At 34.0% G+C, this 23,640-nt stretch overlaps 3 protein-coding genes across 5 annotated transcripts; all 3 read right to left on the minus strand.

Moving 5' to 3' along the window:
* Window positions 1–6,375: 6,375 nt before the first annotated feature.
* LOC131632196 (uncharacterized) lies at window positions 6,376–10,509 on the minus strand. 2 transcript variants are annotated; one of them, XM_058902981.1, is made up of 8 exons: window positions 10,356–10,509; window positions 8,627–9,445; window positions 8,295–8,539; window positions 7,999–8,211; window positions 7,830–7,922; window positions 7,597–7,698; window positions 7,168–7,494; window positions 6,376–6,777 (listed from the first exon to the last, which is right to left on the minus strand). In XM_058902981.1, exons 2-8 carry the CDS (start codon window positions 9,441–9,443, stop codon window positions 6,673–6,675), a joined length of 1,902 nt encoding a protein of 633 aa, XP_058758964.1. In that variant the 5' UTR covers window positions 9,444–9,445; window positions 10,356–10,509; the 3' UTR covers window positions 6,376–6,672. The 2 variants fall into 2 exon arrangements, with proteins under 2 accessions (XP_058758964.1, XP_058758963.1); XM_058902980.1 differs by having other exon boundaries at window positions 7,168–7,497.
* A 2,344-nt stretch (window positions 10,510–12,853) lies between these two features.
* Window positions 12,854–13,930, minus strand: LOC131632195 (late embryogenesis abundant protein D-34-like). 2 transcript variants are annotated; one of them, XM_058902979.1, is made up of 3 exons: window positions 13,545–13,930; window positions 13,261–13,467; window positions 12,854–13,163 (listed from the first exon to the last, which is right to left on the minus strand). In XM_058902979.1, the coding sequence occupies exons 1-3, from the start codon at window positions 13,860–13,862 to the stop codon at window positions 13,122–13,124; spliced, it is 567 nt and encodes a 188-aa protein (XP_058758962.1). In that variant the 5' UTR covers window positions 13,863–13,930; the 3' UTR covers window positions 12,854–13,121. The 2 variants fall into 2 exon arrangements, with proteins under 2 accessions (XP_058758962.1, XP_058758961.1); XM_058902978.1 differs by having other exon boundaries at window positions 12,854–13,158; window positions 13,545–13,929.
* Window positions 13,931–22,105: 8,175 nt separating this feature from the next.
* Window positions 22,106–22,823, minus strand: LOC131632199 (late embryogenesis abundant protein D-34-like). Its single transcript, XM_058902982.1, has 2 exons — window positions 22,434–22,823; window positions 22,106–22,340 (listed from the first exon to the last, which is right to left on the minus strand). The coding sequence occupies exons 1-2, from the start codon at window positions 22,749–22,751 to the stop codon at window positions 22,269–22,271; spliced, it is 390 nt and encodes a 129-aa protein (XP_058758965.1). The 5' UTR covers window positions 22,752–22,823; the 3' UTR covers window positions 22,106–22,268.
* Window positions 22,824–23,640: the final 817 nt, after the last annotated feature.

Here is a 23,640-nt window from a genome sequence, read left to right on the forward strand (position 1 = left end):
ACGAAGAACTGCAGAGAAATGAGATGACCGAGGAGCAGCCATAAATTTACTGACTTTATGAACAGCATATGCAATGTCAGGGCGAGTGAAAGTCAGGTAAACAAGACTACCAACAAGTTGTCGATACAGGGTGGCATCTTCAAGAGGAGAACCATCAAGTGGTGTGAGTTTGCAGTTGACTTCCAATGGTGTCAATTCAGTCTTGCAGTCTGTGATGCGCTCGAGAAAGCAAGTCAGAGGCATACTTGGCCTGGGAAAGATAATAGCCTTCTGAGTCTTGGGAAACTTCAAGCCCCAAAAAATAACTAAGGGAACCAAGGTCTTTCATTTCAAAATGTTGACTGAGATATTGTTGTAATGATGAGATTCCAGTCTTGTCATCTCCGGTTATGATCATATCATCTACGTAAAGAAGCAGAATTACAATACCACTATCACTTCTTCGAGTGAATAAAGCAGAATCATGTGGACTAGAGATAAAACCAAACTGTGTTAGAGTAGAACTGAACTTGGCAAACCAAGCTCTAGGAGCTTGTTTCAACCCATATAAGGCTTTTAGAAGCTTACAGACCTTATGAGGAGAATGATAACCTGGAGGAGGGTGCATATATACATCCTCAGTCAAATCACCGTGAAGGAAGGCATTTTTGACATCCATCTTAAACAACTTCCATTTGCGAACTGCAGCAATGGCCAAGAGGCTACGGACAGATGTTATTCGAGCTACTGGAGCAAATGTCTCTTCATAGTCTATCCCATACTCTTGAGTGTACCCTTTGGCTACTAGGCGAGCTTTATAGCGTTCTACAGTTCCATCAGAGCGAGTTTTAATTTTGTAGATCCATTTGCATCCAATAGGAATCTTATCTGGAGGAAGATTAACTAATTCCCAAGTATGTGTCTTTTCTAAAGCTTGAATTTCTTCAGCCATAGCTTGCTGCCAAATGGGGTTAGTACTTGCCTCTCGATAAGAACAAGGCTCATGAAGAGTTTTAATAGCAGAGTAATAATGGTAATCATTAAGACGAGAAGGTGGATTACTTACTCGGGTGGAATGACGAGATGCAGGTACAATATCAATATCCGGAACAGGTTCAGTAGGAGCAGGTGAGGGCGGACTAGTATTGAGCTCAACCTCTGGAACAATTTCAGTAGGAGCAGGTGAGGACTGACGAGTATTAAGGTCATTAGAGTTATTTGCATTAGAATTTGGAAACAACTCAACTGAGGGATCGGTGAAATAAAATGAATCAGTGTTAATAGAATGATGAAATGTAGAAAGAGAGGAGAACATGGTGTTTTCCCAAAAGGTAACATGACGTGAGATGCGCAATCTGTTGGAGATTGGATCCCAACAGCGATATCCTTTGTGTTCTGTGCCATAACCAAGAAAGCAACACAAGCGAGCACGCGGTTGTAATTTGGTGCGCTCATGAGGCTGCAAGAGAACAAAACAAGCACATCCAAAAGGTTTAAGAATAGAATATTCAGGAGACTTACCAAACAATTTTTTAAAGGGAGATAAGTTTTGAAGATTTATGGTGGGAAGTCGATTAATTGTATAGACAACATTAAGAGTTGCTTCCCCCCAAAACTTCTCCTAACATGAGGCTGAGAGGAGAAGAGCACGAACAGAGTTAAGGATGTGACGGTGTTTTCGTTCAGCCCGACCATTTTGTTGGGAGGTGTGAGGACATGAACGTTGAACCATAGTGCCTTGCTGACTGAGAAACTGAAGTAAGGAAGATTCACGATATTCCATCGCATTATCTGTGCGAAGAATCTTAATATCACAAGAAAATTGTGTTTTTACCATACGAGCAAAAGAAATGTAAATTTGAGGTAATTCAGAGCGATTTTTCAAAAAATATATCCATGTAAAGCGAGAAAAATCGTCAATAAACAATACAAAATAACGAAAACCATTTATTGAAGAAACGGGAGAAGGCCCCCAAATATGTGAATGGATCAAATCAAAAGGACTGTCTGAAATAGAAAAATTACGATTAAAGGATAAAGCAGGTTGTTTCGCAAGTTTACAATGTAAACAATCAAAAGACTCAAACTTTGTGGATCCTAATAACCCACGAGATATTAGAGGTTGAATTTTGCTTGCGGAGGCGTGACCGAGTCGAAGATGCCACTGATGAATTGGAGTATTCGTAGTAGCAGCAGAGATGTGATCTTTAGGAAGGTGAAGAGATTGTAGCTCAAATAACCGACCCACCCTGTGACCCGTCCCAATGATCTGCTTCGTCTGTGGATCCTGTACCTGAACACCAGAGGGAGAAAAATAGACATTAAGTCCTTGTTCACACAATTGACCAATAGAAATAAGATTAAGTTTCAAGTTAGGAATGTAGTATGTATCAGGAAGGGTGAGATTTGAGGTGGATACACGACTGGTATGAGTGATGTTCATTGTATTTCCACTGGCTGTGTGGATTGGTGGCAGAGATGAGACTAGTGTCGCAGAAGGCAATGATTTAATATCAGTAGTCATATGATTACTACATGCAGAATCAAAAAACCAACGAGAATTACCGTGAGTAGCAGACATGGCAGAAGAGGTGTTGGAAGACATAACCTGCTTGATTAAAGCTTCAATATCACTCATAGTAATGACAATCAAACCCTCATTGGCAGTAGCAGAGATGGAGGAAGATCCAGAATTTGGAACATTCTTGGATTTGGTGAAGCCACGATTTTGTTTTGGAGGTCGTGTGGGACAATGTTCAAGAATGTGACCAATACCATGGCAGTACCTACACTCTATAGTAGGACAGTTAGCAAATATATGACCGGTGCGATGGCAATTCTTACAAGGATGATGATTCGATTTCTGGTGTGTGAATCGAGTAGTTGCAAGGGCAACATCCATTTGAGGAGTTTTGTCTAGATTCAGACGTGTTTCTTCAAAAATGATTTCTTGAATAGCAGTGTCCAACGATGGAAGCGGATTTCGATGCAACAGTGAGGCTCGTACGGCTTCATATTCGGGCTGAAGAGCCATAAGGACTTGAATGAGATGAAGATGGTCTTCACTGATTTTAGCCAGAGATATTTGGTGCCAAATTGGTTGGACTTGAGCAAGAAAATCATTCACTGATTGACCTTTTTCTTGCTTGGTATTGTGAAGTGTGGTCCATAACTGATAATAGTGTGCAAGTCCAGTGGTTTGATAGCGATTTTTCAAGAACTCACAAACTTCTTTTGCAGAATCATAGTTATGAAACTGAATGTGAATAGCCGGTACAGATGTGTTGCGCAGCCACGTGATGATTTGGTGATTTTTACTGTCCCAATCCTCAAGGCGCTCAGCAAATTTTGTAGCAGATTCATCTTTTTCTAGAGTTGGCTTGACGACATCTCCGGTGACGATGCGCCAAAGCTTGCGTCCGATCAGAAAGCTTTTCATTCCTTGAACCCAAAGATTGTAGTTTGGTCCGGTCAAGGTGGTTGTAATGGGTTTAACAATCTGAGTTTGCTCCATGATGCAGAGATGAACAGGGTAATGTAGGACTGAGTTTTTACAGGAAAAAAAAACAGGCAGAGCAGGGACAGATAGACAAGCAGGTATGCTGTTGCAAAAAAAAAAAAAATGGGATCGATGACCTATGCTCTGTATACCATATTAACAGAAGGTATTTAACAGAGGTGGGAATTGGAAAATAGTGTATCGTTAATTGTATTTGCTGTGATTTCAAGAATACAATATGGAAATATATACAACTCAACCCTAGTTAATTTGGGTATGTAAATCTCCTATAATAAAGCTATATAAAACTGATATCTCCTATAATTACTCTATCATCAAAGAGTATCCCTATAATTTCTCTTAACAACTAGCATGATACTACTGAGTTCTTCTACTACTATTGTTTTAATTTCGTGTTTTATTTGTGATTTTTTTGGATCCATTTTACTCTTTTACATTTCCACTTTTATTTACTACAAGATGTTAAGGGTATTTGGTGTGTTGTTTGTGTCTTTTCCTCTAAAGTAGTTTTTCTTGTTACTAGAAGTCATAATGATGGGATTTATGCTGCTTAAACTCAATATTTAAACTTATAAACTATATAGGATATACAAATATGTTGACAGTATATATTGTGAGTTGAAACCAAATAAATGTTTTAGATAAAAACATTTAAAATAACAACTCCTTCTATTTCATGTGTTAGGATGATGGAACTGATCGTGTGCATGTGGTTAGAGGTGTCAATTTATGGGGCCATTTAATTTGAGCCCCAGCCCCATAATAATGGGGCCTTAAAAAAATTTAAAAATAATAGGCCCTTAAACCGTAGGGCCCAAACTTAAAAGGCCCCAAAATTTAAAAGAGGGCCATTAGGCCCCAAATCAAATAAAATTAAAATTTTAATTTAAAAAATAAAATAATAAAGAATTCAAAAAATAATAACTTTTAAACAAAATAAATATATTAAAAATTATAAATAAATAAAAAGTTTTTTAAAAAGTTTTTTTTAAAAAAATTAAAAAATTGCGTTAAAGAAATTCTAAAACTAAAAAAACAACTTTTTAAAAAAAACTAAAAAAGTTTTTTCAACAAAAAAAATTAAAAATTTCGTTTAAAAAAATTCTAAAAATAATGTATGATATATCAAATCCACTGATGTTAGCACATCCACATTTTATTTAGTTTTGTTTGTTAATTTCTTGTTTGATGAAGTTTTTTTAATAATGTACGATGTATAATCATAGTGCTTAACTTAATATATATGTAAATATGTAAATTCTTTTGGTTGAAGTTATGCCACTGCTTCAAATATTATAGCGAGATAAACTACTTGATTAAGTCTCACAAATCAATAACTCTAAGTGGAAATTGCACTCAGTGGAATTGTCAATAGTTCTTCAATGCGAAAAATCTATGTTAAACTTTAAAATTTGGACGGTTGAATTTTATTATATAAAATTATTATTTATTATTTATTAATTTTATAAGAAATATGAATTAAAATAATTTTATAAAGGAAACTAGAAAGGATTAGTTTATAAAATAATTAAAATAATAATATGAATTAAAATTATTATTTATTAATAGATTTAGGAACTTTGTTTAGAGATAAATGATTAGTTTGTAAAACATAGATTTGTTACGTTAATCTTACTTTACAAATTACAAGAGTAATAATCTATATTGAAACTAGAAATGAAATTTTTGAAACAAAATAAGGCCCCTCAATAGGGCCCAAAAATAACACATTAATTAAGGGTCTAAAATTATGGGGCCTAAAAAGTTTCTCATTAACAAAGGGCTTAATAAAATAGGGCTTTAGTGGGGCTAAAAAATTGGGGCTTTGAAAAATTGGGCTTAGTTGACAGCTCTACATGTGGTTGGAGCTCTTGGTGCCACTGACTATGTATTATCTGCTAAAAACTCAACATTTGAAGAATCGGATCGGAGACTTGTATGTGAAACCTTGGATAATCGCATGCATGAAAAGGTGGGATTATTTTAGGTCTATTCTCTTCTGCCCCTCTTTCCCTGCAAACACTAAAGCACTGTAAGCTCTACTTATTTTGTCACGAAATCATACTTTCATAGACGTTTCGATTCAAGAGAATTGAAAGGGTACTTACGATTGGAGCTTGTGTTGGTAAGGTAATTCAATTAGTTTCAAGAATATATTTATTTTAGTTCTCTATATATTACACAGCTCATCATAAGACTTTTCCACCATTATACTTCATGTAAAACTTGTCATGTTCACCAAATATGGTCTAGTCTTTTATGTCTAAGTTGATTAAATAAACTTAATATGTCTATTATCTAGTTAACCATATCAGTTCTTAAAATCCATTTATTTAGCACTATTGCAATTTAATAAACTTGTATTTAACTCTAAATTGATCAAGACTGAAATCAAATGTATACCATAAAGAGCATATGAATTAACATGCATAAACATCACAAAGAATTTACATAAATAAGATTATATTATCTTTGATTTTCACAAATCCAAAATATAATGAGTTTAAGCTTATAACGAGCTAAGCAAAGACTTAAAACTGAGAAATGGAGAAACTACGAAATATTTCATCTAATTATTATTTTTATTTCCATAAAGTGTATCTTTTTCTTTATATATTAGCTTCATTTGTATTTAGGTCAACCCTACTTGAATTTTTAGAATTATCTAAAAAAAATAGATAGTATTCTTATTGTTAGTAGTATGATGGTATGATTTTGCACAAGAAAATGGCATATGTATATGTTCTTTTAGCGCATGATTTCATTCTTATTCATACATGTATGATGTTTATTAAAGTGTCATGACTTTCTTCACCTACTTATAACAATTAAGTTTGCTGAAATAGAACAAATATATCATGTTGTGACACCAAGAATTGCCTAACTAACTTTGCGTAATAATTGTCATTTAAAACTAGTTTTCAAATTCAGATAAGGGCAGTTTCAAACGCCATATTTTCTAGAAAAGAGACCAACAATGATCGTTCTAGAAAAAAAAAAAAACAACCAACGAAGATCGTGTCATTTCAAACTGCCATAATACACCACAAATACATTTCAAACTACTATAATCCACAGCTAATAATGAACATATCAATAACATCACACGTCCATTATCTTTAGCTATTATCAAAATAAACATGATTCCAAACACAAAAAATGCTATAACCAATTCATGTGCTGTTAGAAGGATTCTGATGATATGTGCCATGTATATTGCTTCCATCCGATAATGTTCTCATGTCAGACGATGAACATTCACTTCCTATATCTGAAATCTACAAAAATTCAAACAATCATTATATTACAACTAATCATCACAAAAATGTAAAATACACACATAATGTCGAATTAAAGACACAAACACGTGTGCTAAACAAATTAAGATTTGATTATGCTTCTTGGTTTAACAAACCTTTACCTTCTTTAAAATAACTTCAAAGTTTCCGAATACATAACATTGTAATTATATTATTTTTAAAAAAGCATCAACAAATACAAAAACGTTACACTAAATCCACAATCTGAATGAAAGGAGAACATCTATTATTCACTATAATTTAATCCCATAAGAATTTTTTGAGTAGGTTTCAACGGAAGTAGATAGATATAAAAATTAGCAACCCATTCTAATTTAACCCAAAAGATCAACCGATTAACTAATATACCTTTTGTGTTTGATTGGGAAATAAGGCAGCCAATTCCTTAGGGAGTGTACCACCTTCTTTTGCACTAATGTAGCCAATAACTGCATTTAATTGAGCAGTCACAGCTGCAAGTTTCTGTTCCACCAATGAATTACTACCACTTGAAGAACCAAACTCCATACCATGAAGTCGTGTGGTGGTGTGCTTAAAAGCAATAGTAGGAACTACTCCCAAGCCCATTGCTCGAACACGGCCAGGATGATCTCTACCAAATATATTGGCAACAACATCATTTGGAGAAATTTCAGAAGCCGCCTCATGGTTTTGATTTATATGAGTATCAATTTTCTGCTACGTACAAAACAAATAACCAATGAGTCTCGATCATTTACTGATTCTAAAACAATGAACATAAACTTAAAATTTATTTGGTATAGATTATCAATTTACCCCTATCTCCATAGCTTTGGCATTCACATAACTTCCATCTTTCTTTTTGTGGATCATATTCCACATTACACCCCGACCGATAGTCTTACCAGTTTCAATAGTCTAAAAAAACATACACTCAATATCATTACGAATCAAATAAATTAGTACTTTTTTTGCCAAAAAAAAGTAGCAAAAGATAGAACTTAATATCTAACAAACAATGATTTAGATAAAGATAGTGTTAAACATACTAGCTCATGCCTTCTCCTCGCTAATGACTTGGCACCACATGTATGAGAAAATGCTTGATTCTTCCTTATTTCTTGATTTCTCTTACAAAGCTCCTATAAGTAAAAGTATATTATTTCTATAATTTAGAAAAGAAACTTTTCAATATATAATGACAAATGAAGTATGTACCATCGTCTCTGGTTTTAAGCGATACTCAACAAATAATGCCCAATGGTTCGGGGGAATTTCCTTAGGTTTCTTGTTGATAATTTCACGTTTGCTCAAAGTTGGACGATATGAAGCCTTCCAAAGCTTAATCCTATACTCCCTCCACTTTTTGCCAATTGAAGCCTCAATATATCTTTTAGCTAAATCTTCATGTACCTTGAAACAAAATCGAGGCTTCCAATAACAAGAATGTTAGTCACTTGCAATGTTTTATATGCAAACTTTAAATACATAAGTAGAACTAAAACAAAAAATACCAGAAAGAAGGTTATCCATTGTTCATCAAAGTAACTTCCTGGCATATTTGACCACTTATCAAAACCTATAGGAAAAAAGACACTATTTGTTGCTATTAGTCCACATACTCCAGCAAGCAAACCAGCAGCCTCTCCAATAGGTGAATGAAATTCATCAAAATCTACAATAATACGCAATGTATTCGACATGTCCTTGACATCCTTAGAAATCATACGCAGTTTTTTAATTGTACCGTGTTCTTCATCTGCAAGAAATAAATGTTATGTGGCCAAAACCAAAAATATATAACCAAAAATGCAACACAAGACTAAATTATATCAATACATTATACCTATTGCATCTACAAACCAATAATGAGTAGATACTCGTCCATCTCTATGTTCAGGACGTACAGCCTGCGGGGAGTTTTGGCAAGGTAATTGAGATGATACATTAACAACTCTACAATGAGAACTTTCCGCTTCTTTTTGTGCAATTTGTGAGGCTGTTTGACTAGGTAATTGAGATGATACATTAGCTCTACGATGAGAACTTCCAACTCCTTGTTGTGTAGGTTGTGTGGATGTTTGGTTAGGTAATTGAGATGATACATTAGCTATACGATGAGAACGTCTAACTCCTTGTTGGGAGGATGTTTGATTAGGTGATTGAGATGATACATTAGCTATACGATGAGACCGTTTAACTCCTTGTTGTGAGGATGTTTGGTTAGGTGATTGAGATGATACATTAGCTATACGATGAGACCGTTTAACTCCTTGTTGTGAGGATGTTTGGTTAGGTAATTGAGATGATACATTAGCTATACGATGAGAACGTTTGACTCTTTGTTGTGAGACTGTTTGGTTAGGTAATTGAGATGATACATTAGCTATACGATGAGAACGTCTAACTCCTTGTTGTGCAGGTTGCGAGGATGTTTTGTTGGGTAACTGAGATGATACCTTAGTTCTACCATGAGAACTTTCAACTCCTTGTTGTACAGGTTGCATTTGGTTAGGTAATTGAGGAGATACATTATCAACAACTAGTGTAGGAGTAGCAGACATGACATCCGGTGATCCAAGTGGAGCATGAATCGGATCATTGGATGCACATACAACATGTGCTAATTTAAGCAAATTTGAAATACTTTTTGACTTTGGCATTGCTGCACATAGGAAACAAGATTGTCAATTAAAAAGAATTTGAATAAGAATAATACTAAACTTAATGAAATACATTCAAATAAAACTTTATTGAAAGCTAACAAATTGTACATACTTCAATAGTTCTACGACAACAAAAATAAGTCAAGTTAAATGTATACTACCCTTCTCTCAACTCCTTCAAAAAGGTGAACAATTTTAGAAGTACGATTAGAAAGTAACTAATCAAAAAGTTAAAACACTGAAATACTAAGTGTTACAGAATATGTTTCCTGGTTTGCAAGTAAAAACAAATGAAGCATCATTTTGTATAAATAACCATAAAATTTGCACTAAAAATTTGATGGTATGGTAGTTGGAAAAATCTATCACTAGAACCCTGACTATAAAGAAATCCTTTTATCTCTACACTCATTGCCCTTCTCTCTCTTTCTTACACACTCACTGTCTAGAAATAATGCTTCTGTTGTGAAGGCACTCGTTTTTGCAAATTTGTGAACAAGTTATGATTTTTAGATGCACTTATGGAATTATGTATTCAGAGGCCAACCAAGAACCAATTTTGATCAAATTTCTATATATATATCCCAAAACCAAGAACCAATTTTGATCAAATTACTATAACTATCTCAAAACCAAGAATCAGCCTTCTCAAAAATACTTAAGGATGAATTGACTGGTTTAGGACTAAAACACCATTGAGACAAGCAAATGCAGCTAGGGTAAAAATATAAACAAATAGAAAAACCCAAATTCTTGAAGAAAATTGGCAATTGCTTCTATGCATAGACCCAGAAACTCATCAAGACCCAGAACCGCCGTAGCAAAAACAAAAACGCACAGGCCAATGAAAATCGAACACACTTGAATTTCTATCTATCGGAAAAGATAAAATGGAAGCAGTAAGAATACCTTTAAAAAAGAGTGATGGAGGAAGAAGAGTGGAAGACGGTGGATAAGAGTGGCGGAGCGACGGAAAAGAGTGATTGAAGACGAATTCAGAGACAGAAATGCGAAAGCGAAAGGGAAAGGTTTAAGGAAATTAGGTTTAAAATTAGGCGAAAAATGAAACTAGAAAAACTAAATATAAATTAAAAAAATTGCGTCAGAAAAGAATTTTGTTAAATATTAGCGGTTGGAATGGGAAATATGATTAGTAGAATCTTTTAAATATCGGACCGGAGATCGATGAAATTTTCAGTTTAAGATTTAATTGATTTAACGGATTAAATTTATGATTATTGATTAAATTAATAAGGGTCAGGCTAACATGTGCCATAAGGGCACATGTTAAGGATACTATAATTAGAAAAAGTTAAATATAATTAAATACAATAAAGTCATATTTAAAGTTTCGATGCACAAGTTCAAAGAAAAAATTTCTATATATATCTCATTAACTTGTGCCTTTGGGGCACATGTTAGCTTTTCCCAATTAATAATATGAAATTAAATTTTTAATAAATATAGCACGCGTAATTATATATTCACAATTAATAAAATAAATATTTTAAAAATCAATTATAAATTTAACACATATAATAATTCAACATTTCATTTCAATATTTATTTAAAGAATAATTTAAACAAATTAAAGAATTACAGTAAAATAAGTTAAATTAATTCAAACCAACAGTAAATAATTAAAACAAAATTCAAATAATTAAAAATACTTAAATTAAAAGATAGAATGCAAAAAATAAATAATACTATACATTTAATTAAACAACAAAAAGTAAATTTGAGTTGAACTATGACAAACATATGATGGAGTGGAGTTAAAAGAAAAACTAACATAGTGACAAAACTTAAAAATTTGTATGTTTATAATAAAAATATGGAATTTTTTTTATTAGAGAATATATGTTAAATTTTGATATCTACATATTAATTTTTTTTTAACAAATTAAAAAATGGCCTATTTAATGTATTTTTTTTAATGGAACGATTTTGCAAAACCGACTTTGGTTCTTTGGTTCAAACAATTTTTGACAGTTCAATCTGGTTTTTCGGGTTCTACTCTGATTTTGACTCACTAGCGATTTTAAAAGGTTGATTCAACTGGAATCATCTCCGATTCACAATCCAACCAGTTGAACCAATCGTTTCGGTCTGGTTTTTAAAACATTCATTAGCATGAGTTGTTATCTTTAAAAGTCGTCATAATAAAAAAAATTATCAGAGAAACCATTATAAAAATATTAACTATTCATAATTTAAATAAAAAAACTAAATTCATATATGATTTGTTTAGGGGCCTGATTCAGAACAAATCACTAATGTCAAAAGTCTCCCGGAAAATGACACCTCTCATAAACTCTTTATCACATACCCGTATAACAAAATTTATTTTTAAATTGAAATTTAATATTATATAATCATTGAAAGCTAATATTATATAGATTATGTCTATGAAATTTAAAATCAATCGAAAATTATTTAATATATCAACAAGATGCATAAAAATTAACTTCTTACAAAACTTCACAAAATCGTTAATTTTCATCCTTGGATATCAAATAATTTTTTAAATTTTATGGATATGATCTATAAAAAATTTCTATTAGAATCTATTCAATACTTCTACAGCCTGTAATCCAACTGACTTGGTGAATAGAGTTATCCCTGGCCTCATTACTCAACCTAATAATGATTTCTTAACCAAAATCCACAAAGTCACAAGACATATTGCAAACAATATAAGCCACATTCTCAAGAGTATAGCCAAAATTCATGATTTATTAGTCCAAATAAATGCAAAATATTTGGAGGTTCTATAACTTAGCTAGGATCTGAAAATTAGCTGATATACATTTGTAGGCCATACTCCCGTCAACTATTTAGGAGTGTATATATTCAATGGTAAACAAACCAATTGCAGATAGAGCCATTGCTAAGCTTACAATTTGGAAGGGACAACTGCTATCTATGATGGGGAGAACACAGCTGGTAAAATATGTCATTCATGCATGGTATGTTACTATACAACTTGAGAATTTAAGAGGAGCATCTCATCTGTCACTTTAGAATAATTAGATGCTTGATCAGAAACTTTGTTTGGTCTGCAATATCAATAACAGGAATCTAATTACAATTTCTTGGAATATAATTTTCTCTCCTTTATCTAGTGGAGGAATTGGGTTAAGAAACATTAAAATCCTAAACAAAGCAGGATGCCTACATATGGGATGAAAACCTATTACAACAACCAATCAATGGTATGCTACCCTCAAAAGCATACTGATACACCATGAACAATCATTCTTTCAAAGACCATATAGCTTCTTCTATCTGGTTCGGCATCAAACATTCTTGGGCAACTATTGAGACTCCTAGCTGATGACACACAGGTAATGGTAGAAAGATATCTATTTTTCATATGACTAAGAGTTTAATATATTAACATCATATTTTGGTCACACAAAAAAACACTAACATGTTGCACAGTAAACTTTTGGATAATGTACAATTACATAACAAAAGACTACTACTATTAATACACAACCAGATAAAGTCTTGATAAAAAAGTAAAACATTTTACCAAAACTAAAAGGTAAAACACACACTACTATAAAACAAAACAAAAACATCTGATTTTGAACTCAAGTATACATCACTTGTTTTTCTTAAATCGATCCGCCGTCGCCATGGATGCTCCCATGCCACCAGGTACACTACTTATAACTTCAGGATTTTCATTCCATACACCCTTGTCCTGCACTTGGAATTTGTATCCAAAACATAAGCTCTCAACTTCTCAGGTACTGTTGAGTTTCAGAAAATATTCATTTAACTATAAGTAGCATAAGTTTCTTACCATTGAATCATTAGACCACGCATTCTTATTCTCATTTTGGTTCCCAGACAACCGAGGATTCATAACACCACCACCTTGGTTACTTATGAAATCTCTGTCCATTGTTACTCCAACTTTAGGAGCTTGAGCTGAGAGAGGATTTGGATCACCTTCATTTTCCACTATTGGTCCAAAATCATTTGCATCTTCCACAAACTTCCCCAGGACCTGTTTCATCAATAAATTATAGTATACACATGCAATTAAAACTTCAAAATAAAATATACTCGGAAAATAAATATTGCCTGTCCACCAAGGGTCTCAGTAATGACACGTTTGCCCGAATCATAAGTTTCGGAAACAGCAACGCCTTCGTTTCTAGCGATGTATGTAGCAGTGTTATGACCGATGAAACCAGCATCCTCGTTTTTATGCGCCGCAGAAGTCATGAGAGAAGCAGCACCATCTTTTCGTGTCTGTCCCAATGTTTTGTTTTCCGCTGATTGCATAGTTGCAGCATCTCTTGGTGCAATTGGTTGTGATGATAACTCACCAGACACGTTAAACACGTCGCCGTATTTTATCGGTTCTTGCTCGGGCCTCCGTGGCTGCTCCTGACTCATGGTGATTCTCTCTAACACAAGTGAAGTGATTTTTTATTTTTTGTTCTTGTTAATTTGCTTGCTCAGGAATGAAGTGGTTACATATATATAGCAGTGATGTGCATTGCAAGCGGTGAAGGATACTGTTATACTTACATTTGTTGGATAACAACCGCTTGTTCAAATTGCGACAGGTGGAGAGAATGAATGTGGTAAGTTTCCATCAAGACGTTTTTTTACTTTGTCAAGATGTTTCTCGAACAACAAGGATCTCTCTAGAGAACTTTTTTACATAAGCTTACATAAAAAATTGTGTTGTAATATGACTTCAAAGACCCCTCTCTTTTCTAACTGATGTTTGGTTGGTAATCGGTTGAGGTAAAGTCTCCAACAAAAGCATTGAACATTAGAAGGAATTTTGGCTTTCCGTACATGAGGCAACACATGAAGAATTTTCTCTGAACAAAAAAGCCCGGACTGTCCAAGTCAAATAAAGTCGAGTAAGCATTCTTAACGAAGAAACCATTGCGGCCTTTCCACCAAACAAATTAATCATGGAGGTTTTCAAAGATTTGAACATGGGCCAGGATAGCTACCAGGTCATCAAGTTGGAGCGATTCGACCTGATTCAAGGGAAAGGTTGACTAAGCTAAGTTCCAGCATTTTTTATCATTCATCCAAATCCAAGAACCCAATTTGGAAATTTTTGCATTGGGCAAACCGACCATGAGGGCATGTTGGTTAAAACAGAGAATTTAAGGTTACAATCATACCACCCATGGACATTTGCTTACTATGCCGTGAATATAGCTTTTTTCGAAGTTTGGAGAGGATTGGACTCCAACTTGATTTCCTTCGAGGATTAGATCCCACATTTATTTCAAGGAAATTGAAGGGGATGGATCCCCCACACCACAAGGGAGTAAGGAAGAAGCAGCTTTGATAAAATCATCATCCAAGTTGATACCAAATAATTTGCTTTTGGGCAAATTGACACACAATCCTAAAGAAAGTTCAAACCCCCTTAAAAATTGCTTTAAGGCTCCATTGCAAAAGACAATGGTGTCATTTGCAATTTGATTTCTTCACTAACATGAAAACTATAAAACTCATTGGTTGAGGTTGCATTGTGGAACATACCAACTAGGCTGCTGCAAGAAGAAAAAGAAAAGGGGGAAAGAGGTTATCCCAGGCCCCTCCCAACTCTGAAATCGTCTGTAGGAGAACCATCGACAAGAATTGACAATGAATTATTAAAGACTAAGGCATCTATCCAAAGAAACCACTTAGGGCCAAATCCCATTCTATACATAACATAATTGAGATATCACCAAGAAACACAATCAAGGGCATTTTGGTAATCGACACAACCAAACATATCTTCTTGAATCTTTTAGCAAAATCCAGAAAATTATTCACCACTACAACACCATCCTGAATGTGTCTCAAGGTAAGGAAGGTTGATTGATTTTTGAAATCAGACTATCCATCACTCTCTTTAGTCTTGAGGCTATGAGCTTGAAAAGTAACCTGTATAGAGTGCTAATCAGACTATCCATCACTCTCTTTGTCATGAAACTCCTTCTAAACAGTTAATTCAAGCGGTTAATCTGCGTTCCACGAAAAACTTGTAGTAGTTAGTCTTCATTCAAACCAGTGTTGGAAGTTACCCGTAAACTTCAATTTTTTAGTGAAAGGGGGTTCCACAGTTCGGCCTCGTTTGTTTCAGCTTTAAAAAAAATAGTTTTTTTTTATTTTTTAAAATCGATTTTCCAAAACCATTTTTCAAAATATTACAAGTTTTTTTACATTCGTTTTTTCTAAAATGAAACACTAATTTTGATATCCTATAACATAAACATACATTATTGGAGACCAAAATTTAGTCAAAATCCCAATTTTTTTAAAAAAGTTGTATTTCAAAAATGATTTTTATGAAAATCTATTTGAAATAGCTTCAAAATTAAGTGATTTTTTGAAATTTGAATACCCAATTTTTTTTTCCATAAATAGATGAAATACCTAAAATCATATTTTAAGAATAACTATCCAAAACAAAATTTTCATTTGAAGCTTTTATAAAAAAATTCTTTGTAAATTTTTTTTCACAAAACTTTGTAACACTATAAAAATTATTTTTAAAATAAGCCAAACTAAACGGGCACTTCAACCTAGTAAAAACTCTTAAATTTATTGTATTCTCTCAAGATTAAATCTTGGAGACAGGACTAAGTCGTTTTTTGCAAAACCTGCATAACTCCTAGTGTCTCTCTTTTTTTCTGAACTTTATTTTCCGCTGCTTAATTTCAAAACATTTTTAAAATATTTTCAAACTATGATTTTAATCCAAATTTTTTTTCAAACTTGAGTTTCTGAAACACAAAATAAGTCACGTGTCCAATAAGTGGCATTAGATTGTAACACATGTTTAAGGATTAATCATCTCAAGATGAAGATGACTTCCAACACATCGTTAAGGGAATTCTTTCTAAACACACCGCCACCTTTTAGTAGTAGTAGTAGATTTGAACTATGAAAAGATAGGTTTAGAATATTTATTCAAAGTATTAATCATGAATTATGGGAAACTATAATCAATGGTTTGTTGATCTCTACTTACGAAATAAATGAAAAAGTAGTAAATAAGCCTGGTTCCAATTGGACCAAAGAAGAAAAAAGAAAAGAGAAAGTTTGAAATAGATTTTAAAATCAAGAGCTTTATAGTAATGTCTACATATGATAGTAAATTATTTTATGTTATAATTGCAAAATCGCCAAGAAAATATGAGATACTCTTGAAATAATATAGAGTTTTTTCAAGTACCAAGCAAGAGGGGATGAACACACAAGGCAAAGAAGACGAAGATACCACTTTTAAATATTTTTAAATTTTATAAATATTAGTAATTATATTGAAACGTTTTGTCACTAACCAATGTCTAAGAGTTAAGAATTAAAAAGTTAATCTAGTCCTTATATCGAAAGATGGGAGCCTTCATGAACTTTAGAAAAAATCAAGAAAGAAGAAAATCATAGTGAAATTGAATGAACTAGTTCAATTACTTAAAAATGAAGGAGCAAGCTCAAAAACTAAAGAACCATCAACTTCATCAATCTCCTATCAAACAACTCTAATAGTTTTCTTCGAATGAACCTACTCAATAGTTGATCTTTAGAAAATTCATCATCAAACAAAGAAATCTTGTGTGAAAGAAACTATGAAGAAGAAATATCTTCGAGAGAAGAAAAGGAGGAGAAACATCAACTTCGAAGAGAGACATAGAAGAACGTTCTTCCAACGAAGAAGACAAAATTTGTTTAAAGACATCTTACGAGAAAGATAACGTTGAAGTAACTAACTCATCTTACAAGCAATTGTTTAGAATTAGTGCTAGGTTGGTTGAAGAAAATGATAAACTTAAAAAATGCAACTTAAAACTTAAAGAGTATTTAAATTCTCTTAAAGAAAGAAACAAATCGTTCATGTTAGAAATAACTAAAATTAGGTACTATCAAGATCGATTTAGGAGACAAGACTAAGTTATTTCTGACTTAATCTGTATAACTCCTGATATCTTCTCTCCTCCTTTAACTTTAACTTTTTCTATTTTACATTCTGAACTTTATTTTCTGATGATTACTTTCAAAACTTTTTAAAAATATTTTAAAACTTTAATTTTAATCCAAAAAGTTTTTAAAACTTTTTCTCAAACACCCCATTCATCTCTCCATCTCTCTTATATGTAAAGACACATGTTCAATAAATCTCAAATTTCATATTAATTAAATTTAAAGTTTGAAAAAACATTATAACACCCCCTTATTTTATAAATTGATTTTATAAGATGTGTTGGACAGTACCGACCTTGTGCATGCGCGTGCTAATATATCCTCAAAAACTGATATATCCTCCTAGTAAATTAAAGAAAATTTCTTTACCCACCTCCCTATGGGGGTCACCCCCTGCGAAAACTCAAAACTGCCCCTGCTTCGGAGATGCATCTCCGAAGTTATTTTTTTTTTTTGAATTTTTTTTACTTCGGAAATGCATCTCCGAAAACACCAAAAAAGTGGTGTTTTCGGAGATACATTTCCGAAGTCAAAAAAATTCAAAACCGTGAATATTTTCGGAAGTTCATTTCCGAAAATATTACTGCATATACAAATTTCCCTCCTTCACTATTTCATCATTTTTCTCCAAAACTTCCCCAAACCCTCTCCAAAACCCAATCAATCTCCATCCATTTTTCGTCCTAAAATCAAGTTTCAAACCGTTGATCACGTTAAAGGGAGCATAGAAAGCTACAATTTCAGGTAAACATCACTCATTTATTCCCCTATTTCACTACATTGATTGATGAATTTTATGCTGAAACTGATATGGTTCGGAAGTTCATTTCCGAAATATATTACCTAACAAATTTCGGAAATGAACTTCCGAAATATGCCCTGGCAGTAAAAAAAAACTGTTTTGGCCAACTTTTGCTAATTTTTTCATTTGTTAGGTATGGTGCATCCGGACAACATTGTGCAAGACGATGACACAGTAGTTCCAGTAGTTGTCAGCGTTAATAACGATCCGGTTATCGACGTTAATCCTATGATCAATGCGGTTGATGTTCGGCAAGAATTTACAAATGATCAGAGCTTCGGTAGTCGCGAACAATTGATTGAGTGGGTTCGGAACGAAGCTAGTAAACTTGGATTTGGAATTGTTATTTTAAGGTCGGACAACGGAAATAGTAGGCGGAAAGCTTTCCTTGTTTTGAATTGCGAACGAGGTGGGAGTTATGTACAATCAAACCGGGTGCTAAAACACGACGACACGGGATCGAGAAAGTGCGGGTGTCCTTTTAAGTTGCGTGCTACTCAGAGGGTTGATGATTTGTGGCGGTTAGCCATAATTTGTGGAATTCATAATCATGCCTTGGATGTCAAGTTACACGGACATCCAATGGCGTGTCGTTTGTCCCGCGAAGAGAGGAATGTGATATCGGACTTAACGATAGTCAAAGTGGCGCCTCGCAACATACTTGCCGATTTGAAGCGTAAGAAACCGGATAGCGTTTCAAATATCAAACAAGTTTACAATGAACGACACAATCTCAAAGTTTTGAATATGGGCCCTCGGTCAGAAATGCAACAACTTTTGAAACTACTAGGCGATAACAAATATGTTTCAAGCTTCCGAACCTCCGAGGACAAAGTTACGGTGCGTGATATTTTTTGGACTCATCCCGAAAGTATCAAATTATTCAACACATTTCCAACCGTTCTAGTCATGGATTCGACGTACAAGACAAACAAATATAGGCTTCCTCTTCTAGAGATAGTCGGTGTGACCTCGACGGACAAGACTTATTCGGTCGGGTTTGCTTTTTTGGAGTGTGAAAAAGAAGACTTTACATGGGCCTTGGGAATTTGCAAGTCTTTGTTAGTTGATCAAGAGGTTATGCCAAACGTCATTGTCACCGACCGGGACAATGCTTTGATGAATGCGGTCGATACCGTCTTCCCGACATCTACCGCGTTACTTTGCCGGTATCACATAACTTGCAACGTGAGAAGCAAGTTGAAACCCGCGGTTGGGAAAAAAGATAGGCCGGATGAAAATGGTAAAGTTATCAAAGCCGGTGTTGTGGTTGATAGGATAATGGCGGCATGGAGGGAAATTTTGGATGCATACTCCGAAGAGGTGTATACCGAGAAATTGGTACACTTTAGGTCTTTGTGTGGTTCCATTAAGACATTTTGTCATTACGTCGAAACCACCATTCTTGACAAAGTTAGAGAAAAAGTCGTGTGCGCTTGGACAAATCGAGTTAGACATCTTGGTTGCACCACGACTAACCGAGTTGAATCCGCACATGCGGTCTTCAAGAGGTGGTTGGGTGATAGCAAGGGAGATTGTGCCGGGGATGGGACACCGTCAACCAAATGCTCCAAAATCAACACAATGAAATTCAAACATCGTTCGGTCAGAGCAAGACGGTTATGGAACACCGGTATAAGAGCCAAATTCTATTCTCCCAATTGATTTACAACATATCCCGAACGGGTTTGAATTTTTTGTTTCATGAGGCTAAGCGGTCGGAGACCACGGGGCCGGATAGTTCATTATGTGGGTGCACCATTAGAAAGACATCACACTCTTCGGAAATGAACTTCCGAAATATGCTAGTCTGCCTCCAATTTTCGGAAGTTCATTTCCGAAAAGTCCCCTGAGGCAAGATAAGGTTTGTTGGGCCATCATTGCTCCAATAAGTCTATAAATACAACACTCTTCTTCATCCTCTTCACACCACAAAACACAAATGACACAAACCTACCCCCACCTAGCATTCGTCTACTTTGAAACCGGCTACCCGATGCCGTTCCAATTTCGCTTCTCGCGCGACACGCCGTTTGCGGAGTTGATAATGTCGCTCAACACACTTTTGCACTATCCCGAGAATCGAAAGGTTATCAAGCTCGAGTACCGCTCGCCATCCCTTAACGACGAGGGACACATTAAGTTCACACCTTTTGAGATCAAGAACGACGAAGATTTAGCGGTTTTGTGGACAACGTTCGACCGATTTTCTTCGAAGGGCCCGATCGAATTGGACGCGAAACTTCAAAGATCGGCGGACGACGTTATCAAAATGTTGACTCATCCCCACCTACCCGTGTTTAACAATATGTAACTTTAATCTTATGTAATGTGATCGATGTAATCTTCACCCGATTAAATAAAGCGAATCGTTCTTGTTTTTCATCTTTCTTCTGTCCAGACAATATTTCGGAAGTACATTTCCGAATTCCTCTAAGGGGGTGAATTCGGAGATAAACTTCCGAAAACACCACATTTTCTGAAAAATAACTTTATTTCGGAGATGCATCTCCGAAATCAATATTTTATATTAAAAAAAACACTTTTTCGGAGATATATTTCCGAAAACACCTTTTTTTTTTCAAAAAAAAATACGTTTTCGAAAATGAACTTCCGAAACTAGGGGTATTGTGGTAAATTCACCAGAGGTGGCCAAGAAGGTTAGGAGGTGGGTGAAAAAATTTTCAAATTAAATACTAGTTATGAACATACCATATTCCCCATCACACCATCCTTCTATTTTAAACAATATATTTTACACTTGTCAACAAAATACAGATATTTTAAGATCTCAATAGAAAATCTTAATTTCTGTTATGTCCACTATGTTAAAATGTGAGAATGTCCACTATGTTAACATGTGAGTGTGTGACACTGCAACCTTCCGTTGAGGGTTGCTACTGCAACCTACCGCTCCTTGTTCTGCCACTGAGTGTGTCTAATTCTTGTTGCTACTGCAACCTACCGCTCCTTGTTCTGCCACTGAGTGTGTCTAATTCTTGTTTATGCTAGTTTTTAATTAAAGCACCACAAAATAGATACTGAAAAATTGGGTTCGTTTTTTATTACTTTATAATTGTAGTTTTAGTGCGTTAATTTTAATTAATTTTAATTATTAAAAGTGTTTTTTGATAATTTAAGTTCATTTTTAAAATTTGAATAGGATTTTTAAATTAATCGGGTCAACTTTGGTGTTAGAGTCAACTCTAAATTTATTATGATATCAATGTCTATCAATTAAATCATGTACCGTCATCGTTTCTACCCATGCACCAAACTGAATGATGTTGGGTGTGAAGAGCTATATTGAAAAAATCTAATCTCAAGAAACACATAGATTGGACTCCTCCATAAAGCTAATAGTAGTGTTTAACCGTGTCTAAACGACACTAACTAGCATCTACCATAGGAGATGTTCAACTAAAACATAGATGAAAAAGCAGACACTACTAACGTTGCTTTATGTGTAGTCATTGTTATTGAACCATTGGTGTTTTCAGGTTAAGCTGGGCATTGATGTCTTGGTTGTGCATATACTATGCAATGTCATTGGAAGCGATTAGCAATGCCACAGGCAACAATATTTTGTTTCTTAATACATTGGCTCTAGCATTTTAACATATGACTAAGAGTTAAGTGTTAGGTTCCATTATTTGATAGGTAATTTTCTCTCTTTGGCATCTTTCGCCATTTTGTAATGGAACTTTCGCCATTTTGTAATGGAATTTTATAGAACTTTAGTTCTTCATTAATACAACTTGTTTTAAAAAAAAAAATATGTATATGACTAAGAGTTGAACATATATTAACACAATTACATTATTTTGGTCACACAAAAAAACACTAACATGTTATCACTTATACACTAAAGTTTAGGATAATTATATATGCATGACAGAAGACTAATACCATTAAGTTTGAGTGATAATACACAAACAGGGAAAGTCTTGGACAAAAAAGATAAAACATTTCACCAAAAACTAAAAGGTACAATTCACACTGCTTAAAACAAAACAAAACAAAACAAAACATCTGATTTTGAAGTCAAGTGTACATCACTTGTTTTTCTTAAGTCGACCCGCAGTCCCTTTTGCACCATTGGTATCTTCCACAGACTTCTCCAGAACCTGTTCCATCAATAAATAATTATTCTACATTACATGCATTAAAAACGTCAAAATAAAACAAATTTATTTTTATGCATATAGTAAAAAAATTGCCTGTCCACCAAGGGTCTCAGTGATGACACGTTTGCCCGAATCACAAGTTTCGGAAACAGCAACGCCTTCGTTTCTAGCAATGTTCGTAGCAGTTTCATGACCGATAAGACCAGCACCCTCGTTTTTCTGGGCCGCAGAAGTCATGAGAGAAGCAGGACCATCTTTTCGAGTCTGTCCCAATGTTCTGTCCTCCGCTGATTGCATGGCTGCAGCATCTCTTGGTGCAATCGGTTGTGATGATAAATCACCAGACACGTTGAACATGTCTCCGTATTTTATCGGTTCTTGCTGGGGCCTCCGTGGCTTCTCCTGACTCATGATTATTGTTAAATTGTTCTCAAACACAAGTTATTTTTGTTCTTATTTTTTGGTCTTGTTAATTTGGTTGGTTAGTGGTGAAGTGAGTATTTATATATAGAAGTGAAGTGCAAGAGGTGAGAATTGAGAAGGTTGATGACACTACTGTATTGCAAGCGGTGATGGAAACTGTTGTACTTGTATTTGTTGGACAACAACCGCCTGTTGATATAGCGACAGGTGGAGAGAATGCATGCGGCAAGTTCACAATCAAGATATTTCTTCACTTTGTCAAGATGTTTCTACATAAAGCATAACAATGGCTTAATTATAATTTTATCCTTTAATTAATGTAATTAATTGTTTCTTATTAATATTTTATTTAATCAACATTATTAATAAATTCTCAAATACATTTATGTTAATCAATATTTATTTTAAATATAAAATAAATAAAAATATTTAGATGGATAATAGATTTTTTCTCGTTAATATTTAATATTTTGATCAATAACTCGATATCCCGTTAATATTCAATATTTTGATCAACTCCATGTCCCGTTAATATTCAACATTTTGATAAATAAATTCATATTCCTATTAATATTAAATATTTTTTATCAATAACTTCATGTTCCCGTTAAAATTAAATATTCTAATCAATAACTTCATGTTACAGTAAAAGTTTGAAATTTTGTTCAGTAATTTTATATTCCCGTTAAAATTCAAAATTTTGATCAATAATTTCATGTTCCCCGTTAATATTCAATATTTTGATCAGTAACTCAATGTCTCGTTAATGTTTAATATTTTGATAAGTAACTTCATATTCCTATTAATATTAAATATTTCGATCAGTAACTTCATGTTCCCGTTAAAATTAAATATTCTGATCAATAACTTCATGTTC

The sequence above is a fragment of the Vicia villosa genome, unplaced genomic scaffold (genome assembly GCF_029867415.1).
Source record: "Vicia villosa cultivar HV-30 ecotype Madison, WI unplaced genomic scaffold, Vvil1.0 ctg.000912F_1_1, whole genome shotgun sequence".
Classification (NCBI taxonomy): Eukaryota; Viridiplantae; Streptophyta; class Magnoliopsida; order Fabales; family Fabaceae; genus Vicia; species Vicia villosa.